We start from the raw sequence: 21,614 nt of genomic DNA on the forward strand, positions 1-21,614 counted from the left end.
CCACCTTTATAGGTAATCCAAAGTTTCCTCCGAAACACAAAGTGCCTCCTTTGCCACTTGGCAAAAGGAGGGCTGCAAAAGGCTGGGAGATGTTTTTGACATGGAGGGCATCAAGGATTTTTTGCAACTTCAAATATATTACGGCCTTCCCTCCAATGTTTGGGGCAATACATGCCATTGAGGCATTGATTACGTCATCCAAATATCAGCCTTTATGCGAGCACACTGTGGCCTGTTTTAAAAAAAGAGGCCAATTACACGTGCAGCCGACAAGCGCATACTCTCATATCTATAAATTCCTTAGTACTCACATAGAACTTTGCAAGTCCCCTGCGCAGAAACGCAGGGAACTTGAGTGTGCGAGAACCCATTCACTGACAAGCATTGAAGGGACATCTGGCTCAGAGCATATAGCACGGCAACCAGTGCAATGGGTAAAGAAATGTTGATTAAAACAGGACACTATTGGTACTACACACCAGCTAGTGTGGCCAAGTGGAAGAAGAACACTGTCAGGTTATGCTGGAGACACTGGGGACAACCGGGCACCCTAGTGCATGTGTTGTGGCATTGCCCCAAAATTCAGACCATCTGGATGGCGGTGTTGGCTGACATTAACAAAATCTGGAACACAGACCTGCCCCAATTCCCTAGCTACATTCTACTGGGCCTACCTAACCCACTCACCTAACCTCTACAATTGTCGAAGGGGCGGGTGACAACATTGGTACTGGGAGCAGCAAAACAAGTTCTACTGGCATGCTGGGGCACAGAGCAAACACCAACACATATGAATTGGCTCTACAAACTGTGGAACTGCTGACTGCTAGTGTGGCGCGTGCACTGCCACTGTTTGAGAAAGCATGGGGAGACTGCGTGCGTTTTCTGTCTGACGAGTTTAGAGAACATGCCTCGCCTACTTACGCATATTGGGTCTCACATGAACGCTACATACTAACCCCCGATTTAGAGAGGTGATGCCCTCCACAGCCCTTTCTCACATTCTAGGTTCCAGGACAACAGCTATGAGAATTGTGAGTTTGTTTATCGCTCCTTTTCCATTCCTCTCCCTATAACTCACTCTCTTTGTTTAATATGTTTTCTACCACCAGCCATTGGATATAGGTGGATGTATGTTGTATTTCCTTGTTATACTAATAAAGAGCTCTAAACCAGTGGTTCGCAACCTGTGGTCCGGGGACCCCTGGGGGTCAGCGACTGCTTGGAAAATTAAATAATATTAATAGATTAGGTCCTCAGCTATCAGTAATTACTTAATGGGGGGGTCCCCGGATTCCAATAATGATTCAGTGGGGGTCCCAGTAATGATAAAGTGGGGGCCCACAGAAGTCAAAAGGTTGAGAACCACTGCTCTAAACCATAAAACAGCATTATAGTCTTCCAATGTGTTTACAAATACCAAGATGTAATCCTAAAAGACCACCACGTGTGTTATACCATGGAGTATTTTTGTCATAACCTTTTGGAACACTGAGGCAGTGGCAACCAGACCAAATGGCTTTCTACAAAACTGAAATGTGCCATCCGGAGTTAAAAATTAGGTCAAGTAACATGACTCTTCATCCAAAACAACCCGACGGTATGCAGATTTGTGATCCAATTATGTGTACCATTTGTCCTGGCCCACAGCTGAAAATGAGGTCCTCAATGCGGGGATTGGATGCATTTTTCACCCATATGGTGTTATTTATACTTTTCAGGTCAACACATAATCAAAGGCTTACCTCATTTCTTTTTTGCCAGGAACCACAGGAGAAAACCAGAGAGTGGCGCCCACAGATACAATGATTCCTTCCTGTTGCATTTTGACCAAAATACTGAATAGGTCATACCTCATACTGAAAGGCACATAGTATAACTGGTGTTTGATAGGTGTACAACTTTTTTACTTTAGTCATGTTTGAAATTTTTGACTTCACCAACTTCCTCAGTAAAAAACAAAACAAAATTGTAAACTCAGACACCCACTGAATTTTCTCACTAATCAGCATACTCCCAATAATATTATCATCCTCTAATATCACAGAACATTTCTTTCTAGGTCTGATCACGGTCCCAAAGTCAGCTTGTTGCCACCAACCTAGCACACTGATGCTCTTATTTGCTATGTAAACTTTGTCTTTGATTTTCTTCTTGGAAAATTCAATTGTTGCCCAGAAATATTTTAATGAGTCAATCCTGTTCCCCTCAAAAGCTGTGGTTATCACATCTGGGGGCAATAACTTGCACTGGTGGCTCAATTTTTCGATATGTGATGAAGGAGTATGGAGAATCAACTGTGAAGGTTCTAGTAAACAACATAGTCTCCTCCATTCAACTTATGTAAGGGAACAAGACAGAGATGCCCTATATAAAAGCTTTTGCTTGCCCTATTTGAGGGAGCTGTTAGTGATGACATTCATAATCGTTGATTATGCTAGGTATTAGATTTAGTGCTAGGACACAAAAGATCCCCGTTTTGCTGAGGGAATAATCTCTCTCTCGGACCTGAATGCACCTTTTGTTACAAATTAACACATATGGCAGAGACTGAGGATATAAAGTTAATGAAGATAAGTCAATCCTCCTAACTCGTTGAAGCAAATGGATTTAAGGCAGGTTGATGCCCTTCGGGATGGACACTAAAGCTGTGAAGCATTTAAGGGCTAACTGACGCGTCAAACTGGTCCCTTACACAGCTTTATGGCAGAAGATAGATACACATGTATATATCATGTATGGGCAAATGGCTGCAATTAAAAATAAATATACTCCCTGGACTACTATATGCATTCCAAGCTCCCTGGAACTTTATTGGAAATGTTTTTCTGAACCTCTAAGGGTAAATCAACTTAGTTCATCTAGGGAAAGCCACCTAGACTTTCAACTGAGATGTTCAAGGCATCAAGTCAGTAAGGTGATTATGATTCATAGAAACAGATTACTCAATTGAAAATATTATGGAAGTGGTCAATTTTGGGAACTACATAAGCACTGCACCTATATAGACACGGTTCTACGAAGATAGGAATTGAGGAACAGTGTGTGGCTCCCCATGCAACACAGGCCAAAACACCCAATTTGCCAACACAGTACCTGTTATGTAGGACCCAATCTCAATATCCAGAATTTTAATGATATGCCCTTTACCCTCTTGCCGTGACTCCAATACACCGCAATCCACCATTTTGCATCCTGGTAAATGCAGTACACAATTAGAGCTTACTTCAAAAATAGCTGTTGTTTTTCACCAAAGTTGGTGCTGACATTGCTGTATGTCTCTAGACATATGTTTATGGGTTTAGCCCTTCATCAATAGAGAGCAGAAACAGTGGAGAGCAAAGAATAATCATCTCGGGTTGCTGGAAATTATGTCAAATTCCTCTCAGGTCACAGTACCACTCACAGGCACACAGGTGCATCTCCAAAGCACATCCGCTTGCTGGCTCAAGGGAGCCTTTTAAACAGAAATTGGGTTGGGAGCACTTTGACCGGCAATTTAACCTCAGAGAAACTGCATGATGTTTACCTGGATCTTCAATCTATGTTGCAGGCTGCGAGAGGCAGCTGGCACCCCTTTGCACATACAGTGGACCCGTCATAAACTTATGGACTGGAAAAAAAATGTTGGAAGCAATCAGCCAGACAGTGGGCTCCCCAATTCACAAAGACCCATATGTAGCAGTGTATGGGGTTTAGAACTTAATAACCTAGATCATCAAATTTAGGACAAAGACATGACTAACAAAACAATTCACCCTTTGGAGCCTCAGATGTTCAACACTGCACTGGTTTCAGTATCCATTCAAAGATTTAGAAAAAGGCAGTATGAAACATGTCTGGTTATGATCCACACAACCCAAGTGAAAGCGTGCAAAGACAGACATTTACATTTGTAGTGAACAGTATTCCATGGTTCTTACCTATTTCATCAATAAAGATGATGGACGGTTGAAGTTTTACAGCCAAGGAGAATACTGCAGCAGCGAGTTTCTGAGACTCTCCATACCATTTATCAGTCAGCGTAGAGGGCTGAAGGTTAATAAATCGACAACCTGCTTCCTTGGCTGTAGCTTTGGCAATTAGTGTTTTTCCACAGCCTGGAGGGCCATATAAAAGAACTCCTAAAAAAGGACAAACAGTGCACAACTATCAAGCATGTAATGTTGCAAAAAATGAATGAATAAATAAATACAGCATGGTCTTGTACAATGCAGGATTAACTCATCCCTAATCCTGTCTGTCTGAGATACATGGCAAGTGTTTAATTGATTTCACAAAAGACCCACTGGCATTTAGGAATCAAATACCTGGCATGACAGACCATGCACAACCTTTGACGGCTTTCAGAAATATCAAGCTCATTTTAAATGCCCCATCTGAAAAAGCAGTCCAGAGACTCCACACTGGTGGGTTTTAGAGGTACTGATTTAATTTTTAATGGCCTCTTAGAGACACCAGCCTGTAATTCTATTCACTACGACCCAGTACTAATAGTATCTCAAAGTCACCATTAAGACACAACTGACCTTGACCCATCTATACCAGCCCATCAGAAGTGTGAGTAACACATAACAGGTGCTACTATTAATCTTCATGTTTTCACATTAATGGCTAGCATGTGAAAGACTCAAAGGCAAACATACTATGAAGCTTTCTCTGCACCAGACCCTGCATCCTTTCACAATGAAGCCCAAAATAGCATCTCTTTTACACCCCCTGCATTCTCTTTCATGTTCTATTATGTATTGCTAGAGTTTTCGGTTTTCTTACACAAATTCTGAAAACAGTATTTATCAAGTGTTTTAAAGCTTTCAGCGCCACAAGTCTGCCGGAGACAGTCATTTTCTCTTATTTGAAAAGTACACTCATAGGTACATTTTTTTTTAGAATAGCTGCACCACCTCTAATATCACGTGAAGTACATAGCAGCATGTACGCATTTTTTGATTAGGTATATCTTTGTTGTAGTACTTTTTCTTAATAAACTATCCCAGCGAGTTAATACTTTTCACCTACTGCTGACTGGACTGCATAGTACAGACAACAAACCCTGGGTGGGTTGCAGGGCTATCAAAGATGGTACCCGTGGGGTGGGAACAAAGCACCAGCTTATCCACACCCCCACTGTAACAGGAAAGCCTTAAGTGCCAATGCTGATTGCTGTTTCGGCAGCTAATTATTGGACTTTTTTAGTTCAAACTGGAAAGCATGTGAATCATGCACAATTGTCCAGTGGGAGACCTTTGTAAGAGGATGCTAGTTTCTTGAACATGAAAACCCAAATAATGGTACACACATTATTGATTATTTATGAACTAGCACATATAGGGGTGAGAGACGTAAAGGGGGGGGGAGAAATCAGACTTCACAGGATAGCATTGAAACAGATTGGCTTGCTTTCCATTTGTCAACAAACTACAAGGGCACCATAGAAAAGAGATATAAAACAGTTTGTACATTTGTTTTCAAATCTCACTCACACGCATCACTGTGAATTAATATTTAATGTTATGAAGATCAATTTGCTTACAGCTTAAAGATGATATATTTAATCACAAAAGATTGTAAATTAAAGGTTTTAGTCATTTTAAAGAATACCAATAAGTGATCGAAGGAATGCGTGAATTAATTAAGTCACTGGCAATTACTCGGGCTGCATTTTAGAGTCCTGTGTCCCATCTGTGGAGCCTAAATGAAATTTAGCAGCCCACAGTTTGGGAATGCTAAGACTGCATCAGATGGGTTTTGATTGCTTAGCAGAAAGACAAACATGATTAGTATTTGTTTGGACTTTAAAAGTGCTTTAGACAGCAAAACATTCTTCTACTTACCCTTTGGAGGTTGCAAGAGCCTGGAGTTCTCAAATAAGTGCTTTTTTTGAATGGGTAAAATTACTGTGTCTTTTAAGTCAGTAATAATTTCATCTAAGCCTGCAATATCATTCCAAGTCACCTGAAATAAAGGAGAGCAATCAATCTGGCAACCTAATTTTGACAGTGTGAGGATAACTGTTTTATTCACAAAAAGATAGACAACAAGGGAGTAGGGTACACATCTCATGGTAGCACACTTCAAACATTACATGAATATCAAGCAAACATCCCACACCCAATGAACACTGCACACCATGTAAAAGTTATTTTGGGACTTCTCCCCTACTCAAAGCCAGGTAAGTGTTACCTAAGGCATCTTAATATATAACACTGAGCAGGATGAGATATTTGTATTTCAAAGTTTGACCAAGTAATCTTATATGTTGTGGCTGTTTTAGGTTGCACCACTTACGACAAAGACCACCTCCCTACACTGGAACCAGCCCATTACAGAGACATTTCATAAGTTCAGGGTAAAACCCCCATTGCATCACCATGTGACTAAAGTATGTAATTTTAAAGCTGGTGGTTGTTAGTGGAACAGATGGACCCATCATCACAAGCGTAATATCCAAAAATGTTGTCTGTGGTTGCTACAGGAACAACGAAAACATACATGTCCTATTATTACAGCTCCTATTCAAAAAGCTAGGAGGGAACCGCTGTGAGTTTGTACTCTCCAGCACTGGTAAATTGATAGTTAGGGATATACAAAAACAGCACAAGCTGTCATCACAGCTAAAAGACTGCAGAGCTAAAGTTTGTTAAAAAAAAAAAAATGGAGCCTGCAGAGGGAAATTACTGTATTCATTTGTACAGGGGGAGGGGGGGGAATTAAAAGGAGGTTTAAGGCTCCAAATGGAGCGAAAAAATGATAACATTGGTAGAAGGCTTACCGTCACTCATATGGGCCAGTTTCGTCACATCATTATCATCACAACTAACTGAAGTTCTCCCCTGAGCAGGATGGTTAAGAACGTGTGTGTGGGGGTAGGTGTTGTCATTTGCTAATACTTGCATGGGGTTTACAGCTGATTGGCCAATACCACCTCTTCCTTTAGGATCCTTTTCGTATTGATAGGTCTGCTGCCAAGTCTGTAGATGATGTTGTTACGAAAGGAGAGAAAATTCTGATCGCGATATTGCTTACCCGACCATGGTTGTGGCAATACATTCCTTTCTTTAGCATTAGCTTTAAACAATCCACTGTGGCTTTCATGCAATACACTTCACTGCATGTGACCCAAACAATTATATTTCCTGAAAAAGACATTGCAGCATTTGCTGGGCCTAACGTTTCAAAACCTTAATAATCAACCAGAAATCAAGAACATGTATAATACATGCTAATACCCATGCCTGAACACCAGTATCTGGGTTGGACAGTGACAAGCCTTCAGATAAACACTTTTGAAACTCTCCTGAAAGTTATCAATTCGGTTCAAGAGCAGACCATCCACGACTTTTTACGGACTCCCAGAGACAACTGTCCTGCTTATTCCAGTTTTCAAAGCACTTTCAGCAATCATTGTAGTAGTTACAGTGCCAGACATCTCCAAACCAAACATGCTAACCATTTTCTTCTCTAGAGAGATGCTGCAGTGAGTCACTTTTTATGCACTGCGGTAATGACAGCCATACATGGATGGTCCTCAAGGACAGATGATGAATTTCATAAAGCTTGAACGTATTAACAGCAAGAACATCTCCACTTCTTTTATGGTAGAAGCTAGAATTCTCGTCATGCCACTTTTATTAAGTTAGGAACCAAAAATCGAGGTGGTTTCAATGGCAATCAGTGAAGAAAGCTTTCTCAAATCACAGATGAAGGAAACGGAGAAATATCGAATTTGACTCATCCTCTAAATAAAACCAGGTAATGTCCCTGGGTATATCCCCATGGGTATACCCTACAATGAGACATGGTCACAGTTGTTGGGGAGTAGGTTTAACATGGAGACTCGGGGTCCTAATCAACGGACAGGGTATGATGTTTGGATGTTGGACACTAACTCAGAACAAGCACTTGCAACGCGATGGGTCTCGCGTTTGAGTTATTAGCATTGTAAATTCCTAACTGGACTTTTCTTGACACATAAATTGAAAATGAAAAGTAAAACAGTTGACATAAGCAAGCTGATTCAATGCGTCACGGCCACCATGAACATGAAGGAGAGACTCAAAGGGAAAAAGACGTTTGATCGCAGTCAAACATATCAGCAAACGTGCAATTATCCATGTAACAGGGTCAATAGCCAAGGCGGTAACAAAACTGCCCCAAGGAGGGACAAACTTAAAGCATTCACCAATGATGAAGGATTTTTTGAAAGGCAAGCCCACGAACGAGTGATAGTGATGGGGGTGGTTAAAAACCCATAGATAGATTACAACAGGCCAGAGCTCTTGCATGTTCGACCTAAAAATGATGGTTCTATGTCATGTGGAGTAGAAGCCTTCCTTTTGAGTGAACCTGAGCATCTCACAGGAAGAAACCTTAAGACCTATAGGAGTGTGACAGGTTTCCAACATCCTTCAGTTTGAGTCATTTCTCCAAAGGAACAACGTGGTAGAGGTAAACACAAAGATTATATTCAAGAGTGAATATGATGTTCTTGGCAGTTTATTTCAGTGCTCGAGGGTGGCTTAATGGCATATTCAAAATCAACAAGGATGTGTGCCACAATAAACTGATGATGAGGGCAAATGTCCTGATGCTGAAACGACTTCGAAAGATGGCAAAAAGGTTACTATACTTCCTTGCGAAGTTCTCCATATGAAATGCCTTCCGGTGTGCCTCTTGATGTTGATCCAAAATGGCTGTAATTCCACTAATGGTCTAGTTGGTGAAGGCAGGTCAGAGAGTGGAGAAGGAAGATAAGGATAGGAAGACAGTGACAAAGGAAGAATGAAAAACAAACAAAAATGAGAAAGATGGAAGTGTAGAGTGGTGGAAAGAAGATGCATGAGGTGTAATGAAGACAGGCCTGCTTTGGTACTCAGGCATATGGCAGCGGGTCTGAAAGAAAAATGTTAGCTTTATGTTTAATTCAACACTGCTTAAATGTTCTTAAGGGATCGTACTGACATTTTCTGGCACATGGTGCTTTTCATCCGCAGCACATAATACAGACAGATAAATGTGCATTTCATCAAAATCAATGGCATGTAATACAGTCAGCTACGGAATCATTCCATTCATGGCCTGAAATACAGGGGGAGAAATTAGGCGCAGGACTGCAAGGGTCTATTTCCCACCCCTTCCCTTTCATAGGAATAGCACTTCACAAACTGCAGCAGCAGAACAAGGAAAAAACACTAACGATTGCAGGCTTGAACAAAAAAGGGCTGTACAACAAGAGGTAAGTTAAAGATGTTGAATGGTGCACAGAATGTAAAGAACATTCCTGTTCTAGCCATAGGAGGGGTCCAGTGTTTAAGGACTAATATTTAGAGACTGGTAAAATGAACTGTCTTACAACTGTTGACTGAGAAAGTAGACGTTTTCATAGTTCATAGAAACACAAACTGATCACAATGTTAATACTACAATACATTTTTATAGCTTTTTTTCACTGACCACTTGTTTGGTAACGCAGAATATTTTCTGGGTACAAGAATTAACATTTTCTGCCATGAAGTGACAAGAATTCAGTTGGAATCTTGCTCAATTCGAAGAGGCCTTGCTCAATATCTTTACTCTATAAAGAGAGGCATCATCATATGTGGATAACAGTGCTGGACAGGAGGCTGAAGGAACGGCATAGCCTCCTGTGGGCTAAGAATGCTGTAGCACTCTTGTGAAAGCTTCACTGCAGCTGGGCGTACTGCCCTAGCAGTGCCAAACCAGCCCACATTTAATACCAAAACATACCGCCCTGCCAACGAGCAAGAAATAAAGAGTTCAGGCAATGTTATATATTTCAATGAGGATATGCGGAAGGTAGCAGAAAGCAATGTGTGCTTTTGAGACAAGCCAAAATAAATGGATACACCTGTTACAAAGTGAAAACGGTATGCTTTCTATGCTGGAAGCAGTGAAGCTAGAACAGTGTCACAAATAGTATTATAATGTGGATGCAGGCATGACAATGTGTGCTTGGCATACAGGGATAATCACAAAGCAGTTACTAACTTTAAATTTCAAACTAGTCTCTTACTTGCATATTGAGAGGGTCAACAAGATGGGCAGCAATGCTCATTTCATATTCTGTAAGTTTTATATTTTTCACACCAATTTGTTTCATTAGCTTTTCAGCCTAAAAGAAAAATCAATGTTATTCCATTTGAAGTCCACATTAATGAGAAAGCATGCATGCTGTAAAAAGCGTTAGCAATCTGTAAACTATCTAATTTGCAAACCAATTTAACACAATACCAAGATAATGATCCAGTATTGCTTTATTTAATTATTTAAAGTTTGATAATGCACCCAATAGGATAAAAAGCACTGGCAAAGCCAATAGGTCTCACCTATGAGTCCTATTGGCTTTGTTAATGTTTTTAGACATGTTGAATAGCATTGAGGCCGCCATGCTCTAGGGCAAACAAATATTAAAACAGACTTTATCATGAGACTGTTGCATCACCTTGTAGCCACACATGCACATACCTACAAAAGGCACTGTTTTGTCTTTTTTACTTACTGATTCTAGATGGATCAGTATTTTTTTTTTAAAGTAGCACAAAAAACACTATTTTAAAACAGAGCTCTAAGCAACTTAAAAAAAAAGAACTATGAGTGGGATAAGCAACAACTGGGAGAGAATATGGGCGACTGGAGTGTGGGGAGGGCAGAAGCACAAGGGCAAGAAAGCAACAAGAGTGTGGGTAGTGCAATTCAGAGGCCTTTGAATCTTATTCTTGTCACATTTGCTCTGTGTCCACAGACAGAGGTCAAAAGTCAGTTTATCTTCTTGCAATGCAAATACTTTTCCTTGTGACTGCAGAGTTTCAGGATTTTGTAAGGTGAACTGATTGACCTGTGTGAAATGAAAGGCTGTGGATATCAGGTCTTTCCTAACACACAACATGTATATATCGAAGTCAACTAAACAAACATTTCAAAATATATTTCATTAGCTGTGAAAGACCATTTTTTGTACTTGTGTGATGAAAAAATATTTTAATAGGATGAAAAACAATTCAGAACACTTTTCTTTTTGATGTACAAATGGTATTTGTTCTGAAACCTAATTTTCACAGATTATTGTTAATACACTATATTGTTTTATCAGGAAAGCTGCAAGTTAGTGGGAAGGTTTTTGGACATTTCTTGGAAGTTTACTGTCTGTAAATGACAGTGCGCTACCACATCACAAGTTGCTTATATGAAGAGCCAGGTCTTCAGCTACCTGCGGAACTTGATAAGCGAGAAGGAGGCTCAGATGTGTTGAGGGAGATCTTTCCATGTCTTAGGTGCGATGTAGGAGAATGAGTGACCTCCTGTTTTGCTTTTGATGAAGCGGGGAGTGTGTGCGCAATTGAGAGTGAGGCAGAGCATCTGTGTCTTGTGGGTTGGGTAAAGTGTATGAAGCTGTTCAGGTATTCTGGTCCTGTATCGTGTACAGCTTTTTATGTGTGCTTTAGAAGTTTTCATTAGCTGTGGTTGTAAACGGGAAGCCACTGAAGCTTCCTGGGGTGTGGTGTGATGTGATGTGGGTGCAGCATGGAAGGTCGTGAGCGAGTATTGCGGCTACATTTTATAAGGTCTGGAGTCTGTGGAGGAGTTGTGCTTGCAGATTCTGGAGTAGAGAGTGTTGCCGTCATTCAACCTGCTGGTAATAAGTGCTTGTGTGACTGTCCATCTGGTGTTCTGAGGCAACCATCTGAAGATGTTTGGCAGCATGCATAGGATGTGGAACCAGGAGGTGCACACCGAGTTGATTTGAGCCGTTATACTGAGCTTGTTGTCTAGGATGATCTACAGACTTCTTGCTTTGTTCGTGGGTATGGGTGTTGGCTCTAGCTCCGATGGCTGAAGACAGTATGTCCATCTTGTCGGAGTTGAGCTTCAGGCAGTGGATTCGCATCCAGTCTGCAAATATAGTCATGCAGTTGATGAAGTTGGTTCTGGTGGTGCTTCTCTTCTACGTCGCGGGGAGGACAAGCTGGGTGTCATCAGCACAGGAGAGGACAGTAATGTCTGGTGATCTGATGGTGCTGGTGAGCAGTATCTGATCATTATCTTTAGATTCAGCCATTTGTCTTTTAATCATAACAGGACCCCTTTGCTAAAGTTTACCTCAACACCTATAATTTTTAATTCTCACACCAATTTACGATGAGACTACCTCCTTCTACACTTCACAACGGAGTCCTATTTTAAAAGAAATCCAACAAAGGGTCACCCCGAGGGGCCTGTGGGGATTTGTAGCGCTGGTCCAACAAGGAGCTGCCCAATGATGAAGAACGACACCCATCTGGGTGTGTTAGGGGTCTTGCTTCTGAACCATCAGATTCCCCGACCCAAGTTCACAGCTGTGAACTGTTCTAATTTTCCTTTGCCCTCCTCGCTCTCTTTTTCAAGACTCTAGAGGAACCGCATACTACTTTGTACAATACATAATGTAATTGGGGCCCGTATGCTGGTCCTATAAGCGCTCTCAGTCCCTCCTCTGTTTTTTGGGAAACCAGTAATGTCACTTCCTATCCAGATGGAAGATGAGAAATTCAGTGCCAACACTTCATATGCAGGTAGATGATGGGAGATCCAGTGATGCCACTCCCTGTGCTGATGGGTGATGGGAAATTAAGTCCTCTTGCTTGGCTCCTTCAATTAGCAAAAATAAAAAAACGAATCTTAATTATATATCAACTGATAAAGCACTTGCTGCACTGCTGTAATACCCAATATAACAATTGTTAAATAGAGCGCTCCATTCAAAAAAAAAAAATATATATATAAAATGTTTTTTTTTTTAAAAGGGTGGATGGAGGTGGGGGATGAGTGTTCCCGCACCCATAAAAAATAACTTCAAAGATGAAATTGTTACCTTAGATGTTCCTACCCTGCGTGGCAAAGTTATCTCCATGGGTAAGGTGTGCTTAATAAAGGCATACAGCGCAATAACCATTCATAGAGACCTGAGGCAGATATGATCAGTGAGCTGGCTGGCTCCATCACAGGCAGCCTACAACAAGTACTAGTCTATATAGGGTTCCAAATCCAATTCATGTGGGTTTTATTAAGAAGAACATACACGTTTGCATGGCCTCCCATCCATGAGGGGTCTAAAGCCAACTGTGAAAGAAGCATTTTTTTATTGTTTCTTTAACAAAAAGCACATGTGCAACATTGCGTGCATTGGGAAAGAAGCTAGCATAATGAAAACGAAATTATATGCATTTATACAAATATTGTATTACATGTAGAAGGGCAATGCTCGGCATATTCCTTTGCTGAACAATAAATGAAAAGTAACTGAGTTATCCAACTTATGCTAAAGTGTTGTACATAGTGGAAAGCATACTCCAAGAAATCAAATGGATGCGTCTTCACAGTACGTTAAACATCCAACATAAAGGCATCAGAACAGAAAACTAAATTGACTTTTTAATCACTGCAAAGTACTAGTAGATTTCCCAAATAAATTAAAAGCGTGCTCAGGTGCTTTCTTTTGTGTTGGTTTAGCAAATTTCATTACCAGCAAACATTGGGACAATTTATATATTCTACTGTCTGTTCAGACCTGTGGTCAAGCAGCAAATGTGTCACAGATGTTTGCTAGCATGCTGTAAAGATAACACCATGCTCTCTTCACAACCTAACTGAACTGCAAATCTTAGTTGTTGTGAAAATAAATTGACAGCTTCTGGCATTCCAGTGGAAGGCATGCTATGGCAGCAGGTGAAGCACACTGCTTGAAAAGCAACCTCTAAATAAAACATGCACTTTCATGCATAAACGCACACACACACACACACCTGACAGCAGAATTCACAAAATGCCTTACAGAAGCCATAGAGAGTGGTGGGGGGGGGGAAAAAGGGGGAAGAGAGTATGCAAGGAGGGACAGCTTTAAAACATGCAAACGCTCATGAAATGCTGCGCGAAAAAAGAAAATAGTTATCAAAAAGTCAACACAGGATCTGCGAACAGCCAGGGCAGGAGATTTCATACGAACCGAGTTAAAAGAAAATGGTGATGGGGAGAATTCACTACTTCCAGGTAAGCCATCATGCCTATACCCGTTTGAGATAACATACAACTTTGCCTCGTCTTTAGGAGCTCCTCTCCCTCTCTTAATGCTTTGGCCCTTACCATAAATTGCTTCTTAACTCACTTAACATCCTTCTTTTTAATGTCTTCAGGGGCCTCAAAGAGGGCCAATTTCTCTACTTCCTGGGCTATCACACAAAGCCCGTACCGACCCCCCAAACCCCTCTTAACATCCTTCCCCAGGCCCCTGGCTGCACCGACTTCAGCTAAGCCAACGCCTCTTACCCCTTTCTCTCATCCACCCCTTTGGCCTAGAGACATGCTCCTTTCAGTTAAGTAAATTCTGCTGACACTACTGCAATGACCCACTCTAGCATTGTGTCAATACAGGTAGGTTTACACAGGCCAATCAAGCCTTCTGTCCCTTTGTGCTTAGCCACAGTCCACGCCAAATAAAGGAATTACATTTATCACCAAATCCACCACTGTGCATTCACTCACAGGGGCCGACCAGCCTTGTCTGGCCACAGACAGGCCAGGTCTTGCCCCGCGTGCAGCCCATGCGCGTCACCCAATGCAGGAGAGGGCCATGAGAAAACAAGTCAGGCTCCTCCAGGCATCTGCTCTGGGAGGCGGACCAACCTCAGGCTCTGGGCTGCTGGGCGATGTAGTTCTCTGGTGCCCGGCCCCCTCTATTGGCTTAGAAGTGTCCCGCTGAGAGTACCGTGCTGCGGTAGAGCACAGCTAAATAAAGAGCCAGGTGCCACTGGGTATCTGCTCTGGGTGGGGGAACCAACCTCAGGCTATGGGCTGCTGGGCGATGTATTTCTCTTGCGCTCAGCCCCCTATCGGCTTCCAGTGTGGAATCACATTCTCCTGGATCCATTTTGATGTCTGCATTTCTCAATGGAGTTATGGATAGTTGTAATATATGCTATACCTATTAGCCTGCTGTTCTTTCTTGTCATGTTTTTTCTTTGTTTACGCTGGCATTCTGATGTTCCTGTCCCCATTATTCCAGGCTCCTCTACAGTACCTCGTTCACACATTCAGATGGTGGCCTATAGTTGTACACTGCATGCGGTCTTATTGCGCCATTTCCTTCACTCTTTTGTTTTCAGTGCCTAACGAATTCATGGTTCAGTAGTTGCTGTAAATATCAGCCAAGGGTTTCTCTTTATCCAGCGAGGTTACATGTGTGAGACTGTTGATGGTATGGTCTCGGTAGACAGCGGGAGGCGCTGTGTGGCCACAGCTTCCAACCGGAAAGGGTTGGTGCGGCATTTCCCAGCCAGAGGGGCTGGGGAAGAATACTCTGGCCGGAGGGGGTGGTAGTTGTCCACCCCAGCAGTATGGGCAGGTGGTGCCCAGCGATTATCGAGTGGTAGTTGTCCACTCCAGTGGAGCAGGCAGGCAGTGCCGTGTTATTGCATATTTTTCTGCTCTGATAGCGTTGAAGTGTTGTGCTCAATGGGGGTGTCAAATTGATTTATAGTTTTTCCTGCTGGTTACATGAGGAGTTGAGTGGGATGACTGGATGAGGTGTAAGAAAGGGGTGTTGGAGGAATCTACGATGTGCATGACTTCTGTGTTAGGACAGTAGTGAGAATATAGTGAGGTAGGAGTGTGGGTTCCTGGTGGACATACTGACATAAAATAAAAGGGGTGTACTGACGTGTATTAACTGATTGACTTAAGCTTCTATTCTACCAGAACTCAGGAGAAGTACACGCCAATACCATTACAGTGACTGATTACTACAACTGACAGGGTCTGCCTGTGCACCACACTCTGCTGTCACCACGCACCAGCACAAAAGGGTAGAAGGCACGACCATCACTTAGGGCAAGCACCTGTTTTTGTCATATTGTTGTCATATTATCCTATATGTGATTGAGTGCACTGTTCACCATTGTTGCATTACCTGTGTGTCACCCGCCACGGATCTGGTCCGGGTTCTACAGGTTCTAATCCCATACAGCCGCACCCTGCCTCAGGGCAGGAAAGCAAGGGTGTGGGACCCTTGCATTTCTCTCTTGACCTTTCTGTCATCTTTTATTCGCTAAAAGGATGGCGGAATACACCGTCACCAGCACCTTGGCACTGTTTTCATTCCAACTTGTGCATGCTTGCGGTGGACAAGGCTGCGTGTACTGTTGTGTGATTGGAGACAAGCTCTCTGCTTCACTAATAACAAATGCAGTTAGCAGTGCTGATTTGAGTGTGTGTCTTCCTCATGTGTCACTGGATATGAGCGGCAAGGATAGCCGACTTCCTGGTGTGACCAAACTGTTTGCGTGAAGTGGTAAGGGAAAGCGGTGACTTCTTATTTAGCTATGGGGAAGCCCTTTAGCAAGGAACATTTGAACACACACCAACCCACACCCCCTAGGGATAGTCCTGCATACCAAGTAGCCGTTAAGCAAGGACTACATGCATTAATGTTTCTTGACAAATGGCATAGACTGACTGCCAGGCAACCCGACTTACAGTTTCCAAGTAATGGCACATATGACATGAACAGGTTGTCATACTTGAGACAAATGCTGATTCTAAAGGGACGGAAAATACGTAACTTAGAATGGGACTCTTTCTACTCCAGGGACTTTTGCCTAAGGGAGCTCAGAGCAACGAATGACAAAGCTAAAGTGTGCAAGGAATTGGTTGTGCTGAAAGACTGATTTTATTCTGAAAGACAGAGGAATGACAAAAGGGAGGAGCGGAGGGATAAAATGCTCGATGTGGTAGGAACATTCCCATGTCTTCCTGTGGTAGGTGCACCATCACAGGAACACAGTATGCAGGGAACAACAAAGGAAGAGACTGAGGACGCACTCATTGAAGACATACTGATGGGGAGGTTAGGTAATGAGAATAAAACAGTGAGGTCAGGGGAAAAAGTGCACGTTGAGCACTTAGTGACAGGCACAGAGCCTCCTGAGCTATCCCTGGCTCAGAAGGCTGCAGCCTGTGAACTCGCACATGGTTTAATAATAGAGGAACTAACAAAAATGAACCTTGAACGAGTAACAGACTTTCAAACGCTGCAGGAAATAAGAGAGGAAGCGGCCCACATTGCTCAGAAAACGAACAAGGAAAGTGACAGTTTGTTGGCGCAGGCTACAAAGAAAGGAAATGGACCAAAATTGTTGAATACACATTGGAAGCAGCAGTTCCAAGATGCCTCCAGGGACAGTAGTGTAGGGACAAAGGGATTGCATTAGATAATATGGGAGATATGTGTTTTCACACACCACACGAAGCATAACTGATATTATGACAAGGTTTTTAGACGGAAGTCTGTCAGGGAATAGGAGGAACAGCCTCACGGGGTACAGGCGAAGGGGCATTCACCATACAGTACACAGAGTGGTTCACCCAGCACACTAAGAAAGACTAAGTTCCTGAAATCAGACAGAAAAAAAATTGTCCTGCCATACTCACAGATCTCATTGATAGAAGACAGACATTTGCGGAGGTAGAAAGAGATAACAATAGGGAATACAGGGAGGAACTACTGGCGCGATCAGAACTGATGGCCCTAGGCCCTGAGGTACACCAGATATATGCACAATACACCAACAGCACGAGTCCCCTGCCAACAGAATACAGTTGGGACACTTCTCAAATGAGTTTCACAGATGCAGATGTGCCATCCTGGGGTAACGATAAATTGTATGAAAAACTGGAATACGCCATATTAAAATTACAGAAATGGAAGGAATTGAAAGAAGGGTTAAAAACAGCTCAGGTCCTGCAGAGCCTAGAGAAAAACAAGGAAGGGACAGAACAGGTACAGACAAAGATGATGCCTCTGAGAGAAGTACCTTCGTCCTCCATAGGAGAGGATGGCCATACCCCAACATATGTCTATGTACCTTGGCACAGAGCTGACCTGTTTTCCTTCACCAAAGACTTCCCAAAATTACGTGATGAGCCACACAAATGGTACACAGAATTGAATAGAATAGTGGCAATGGGAGAAATGCTCTGGAAGGATTTGAACATGTTATTCAGTATAATAATACCACGAGATTTATGGGAGGATTGCAAGATGGTGGTAGGATAGCCGGCAGAGGAACCAGTGAGGGGAAAAGGGGGGGGCACCAGGACACGAGGTAGAGGCAGCAAGAGACAAGGTGATAAAATACATACGAGAAAAAGTACCAGAAGAAAAGGTAGATTGGTCTAAAGTAATACATACAAAACAGGAGAAGAATGAGAGTGTGACAAGTTACTATGACCGCCTTCTACAGGTCTACCAGCAGAGTAGTGGAATGAAGAACCCACTGGGTGAGGCGATGCCTACGTTTGTGACCAACTTTGTATATGGATTACAGCAGCCTATGCAAACTCATTTACAGATGTCTTTTGTGTGCTGGCAACAAGAACCCATTGACAAAGTGTTAGCAGCAGCAAGGTATTCCGCAGACTATCAAACAAATATCCAAAAGGCAAACGATGAGAAACTGAAAAAGAATAAGGTAAAGCTAATGGTGGCACAAGAATGATTTTACAACAACAATAATCAAAGCAGGGGAAGGGGCAGGGTACAGGGTGAACAGGTACCTTTCACGCCCCCGCCAGGTACCACCTGTTTCCACTGTAACCAACAGGGACACTGGAAGGCAGATTGCCCCCTTTTAGCCAGGGGACAAAGAGGCAGGAGTCAGCAGAGACAACAACAGGGCAGTATACAACACGGGACACAACAGTTACCCCCACCTTATACTAACAATGCATATGACACAGCCACTGTAAAATGACCCAGCTTGTGCGGGTTGGGGTACATATCAAGACATACCACAGGCACCTCGGGGGCATGGGTTTCCATATCCACCTCCTGTGGAGGCGCATTTCACAGGCCCAGTACTGTCGGTTGATCAAGAAGGTCCATATGTAGATGGAACAGTGCTAAGCAGAACTGTGCCATTCTTAGTTGAGACTGGGGCCACTAGGTCAATGCTAAAGGCCTCTGATGTACCCAACGCACCATTATCAGCGACTCAAATAACAGCCGTAGGTTTGACAGGACAACCTATGAATGAATACTTAACACAACCATTGAAATTCAAAGTAGGCCCTATTACTGTAAATCACCAATTCATTTTTGGGAGACACTGTCCAGTAAATTTGCTAGGAAGGGAGCTCCTATGTAAATTACAGTGCACCATCAGCTGCTCACCTGAAGGGATCTTCCTGGAAAGCAAGGAGAATGGGATAGCATTGCAGGCTTTCATGAGATGTGACCCTGGAGGCATGGGGCAAGAGCAAAGTCTCCCACAAGAGTTACAAGACTCTGTCCCCAGTGAAGTGTGGGCAAGGGGGCCAAATGATGTGGGAAGAATATTAGATTGTTCCCCTGTGCGAGTGACACTGCGTCCTGGAGCCCGTCTACCACAGGTGCCACAATACAAAATAGCCAAAGAGGGAGAGGAGGGGATAGCTCCAGTAATAGAAGAGCTTCTAAAGAAGGGAATACTGCAGGAGGTACGACACAGCCCCTGCAACACCCCTATTCTCCTTGTGAAAAAGGCAACGAAAGGGCCAGATGGGTCCCCCGTATACCGATTTACTCAAGATCTTAGGGAACTGAACAAGGCAGTTATACCATCATTCCCTGTGGTTCCCAACCCGGCCACCATTATATCAAACATTCCCAGTACACCTACGCACTTCACAGTCCTGGATCTCAGTAATGCATTTTTTTCAGTGCCTCTTCATAGGGAATCTCAGGGTCTATTCGGTTTCACATTCAAAAATAGAAGGCTAACATACTTGTCTTCCACAGGGGTTCGTAGATAGCCCGACATTATTCTCTGATGCTTTAAGAGCAGACTTGGCATCATTGCACTTTGCAGGAGGATCAACTTTGATACAATATATTGATGATTTGTTGCTAGCCTCACCATCACGGGAAGCGTGTGTCCAGGACACAGTGGCCCTACTCTGTCACCTTGCCATAAAAGGACATAAGGTCTCCCCAAAGAAGTTGCAGTTTTGCCAATCAAGGGTGAGGTACATAGGGCACGAACTGTCACCAGGGTCCAGGAGATTGCTACCAGATAGGATAGCAAAAATAACTCAGTACCCCAGGCCACAAACACAGAAGGAGGTGAGAGCTTTCCTTGGGGTGGCAGGTTACTGCAGGCATTGGATACCGAAATTCTCCCTGATTGCACGACCACTTTTATATTTAACACACAAGGATGTGCCAGACAAAGTACCATGGTGAGAAAACTGTGAAGAGGCTTTTCAGAAATTAAAGTTTGCATTGTGCGTGGCACCAGCATTAGGCCTCCCAGATTACACCAAAGATTTCCACTCATTTTGCCATGAAAAGGCAGGTTGCTCCCTAGGCGTTTTGGCACAAAAACACGGCACCTTCTACCACCCAGTGGCTTACTAGTCGGCCACCTTGGACCCAGTAGCAGCAGGCCTTCCCCTGTGTCTGAGGGCGGTAGCAGCAGCCGCCTTAGCAGTGGAACAATCAGAGAACATTGTCCTGGCTCATACTTTGGTGTTACATGTCCCACACGTAATTGACACATTACTAACTACCAGTAAGACCCAGCACCTGACAAATGCTCGCCTCTCACGCTATGAGTTGATACTATTGGCACCACATATAAGGATAAAGAGATGCACAACATTGAATCCCTCCTGCCTGTTGCATACCGAAATGGATCACGGTGATCCCACCATAGATAATTCTTTCCACGATTGTATTATGGCAGTCGACACACACACCAAGGTGAGGCCAGATCTCAGAGACACCCTATTCCCTGAGGCCGAGGGCGATTTGTTTGTGGATGGTTCATGCATTAGGGACCACACTGGGGTGCTACAAGCAGCCTATGCCGTGGGGACGGCCAAAAGACTACTTGAAGGAGGAAGGCTACTGTAAGGAAATGCCTCCTTGGCATGGTTGCCCCCTGACTTTTTGCCTTTGCTGATGCTATGTTTACAATTGAAAGTGTGCTGAGGCCTGCTAACCAGGCCCCAGCACCAGTGTTCTTTCCCTAACCTGTACTTTTGTATCCACAATTGGCAGACCCTGGCATCCAGATAAGTCCCTTGTAACTGGTACTTCTAGTACCAAGGGCCCTGATGCCAAGGAAGGTCTCTAAGGGCTGCAGCATGTCTTATGCCACCCTGGAGACCTCTCACTCAGCACAGACACACTGCTTGCCAGCTTGTGTGTGCTAGTGAGGACAAAACGAGTAAGTCGACATGGCACTCCCCTCAGGGTGCCATGCCAGCCTCTCACTGCCTAAGCAGTATAGGTAAGACACCCCTCTAGCAGGCCTTACAGCCCTAAGGCAGGGTGCACTATACCATAGGTGAGGGTACCAGTGCATGAGCATGGTACCCCTACAGTGTCTAAATAAAACCTTAGACATTGTAAGTGCAGGGTAGCCATAAGAGTATATGGTCTGGGAGTCTGTCAAACACGAACTCCACAGCACCATAATGGCTACACTGAAAACTGGGAAGTTTGGTATCAAACTTCTCAGCACAATAAATGCACACTGATGCCAGTGTACATTTTATTGTAAAATACACCACAGAGGGCACCT

The 21,614-nt window shown here is 43.3% G+C and overlaps 1 protein-coding gene across 6 annotated transcripts in view; it reads right to left on the reverse strand.

The window, feature by feature from the left end:
* ATAD1 (ATPase family AAA domain containing 1) overlaps positions 1 to 21,614 on the reverse strand; it is a 221,841-nt gene that overhangs the window by 174,124 nt on the left and 26,103 nt on the right. For all 6 annotated transcript variants that reach the window (XM_069239895.1, XM_069239891.1, XM_069239894.1 and 3 more), the window contains exons 3-5: positions 10,034 to 10,132; positions 5,835 to 5,955; positions 3,924 to 4,124 (exon numbers count right to left, since the gene is read on the reverse strand). In XM_069239895.1, the coding sequence (XP_069095996.1) occupies positions 3,924 to 4,124; positions 5,835 to 5,955; positions 10,034 to 10,132 (421 nt within the window). The remainder of the gene's footprint in view (positions 1 to 3,923; positions 4,125 to 5,834; positions 5,956 to 10,033; positions 10,133 to 21,614) is intronic.

The sequence above is a fragment of the Pleurodeles waltl genome, chromosome 6, assembly GCF_031143425.1.
Source record: "Pleurodeles waltl isolate 20211129_DDA chromosome 6, aPleWal1.hap1.20221129, whole genome shotgun sequence".
NCBI lineage: Eukaryota > Metazoa > Chordata > Amphibia > Caudata > Salamandridae > Pleurodeles > Pleurodeles waltl.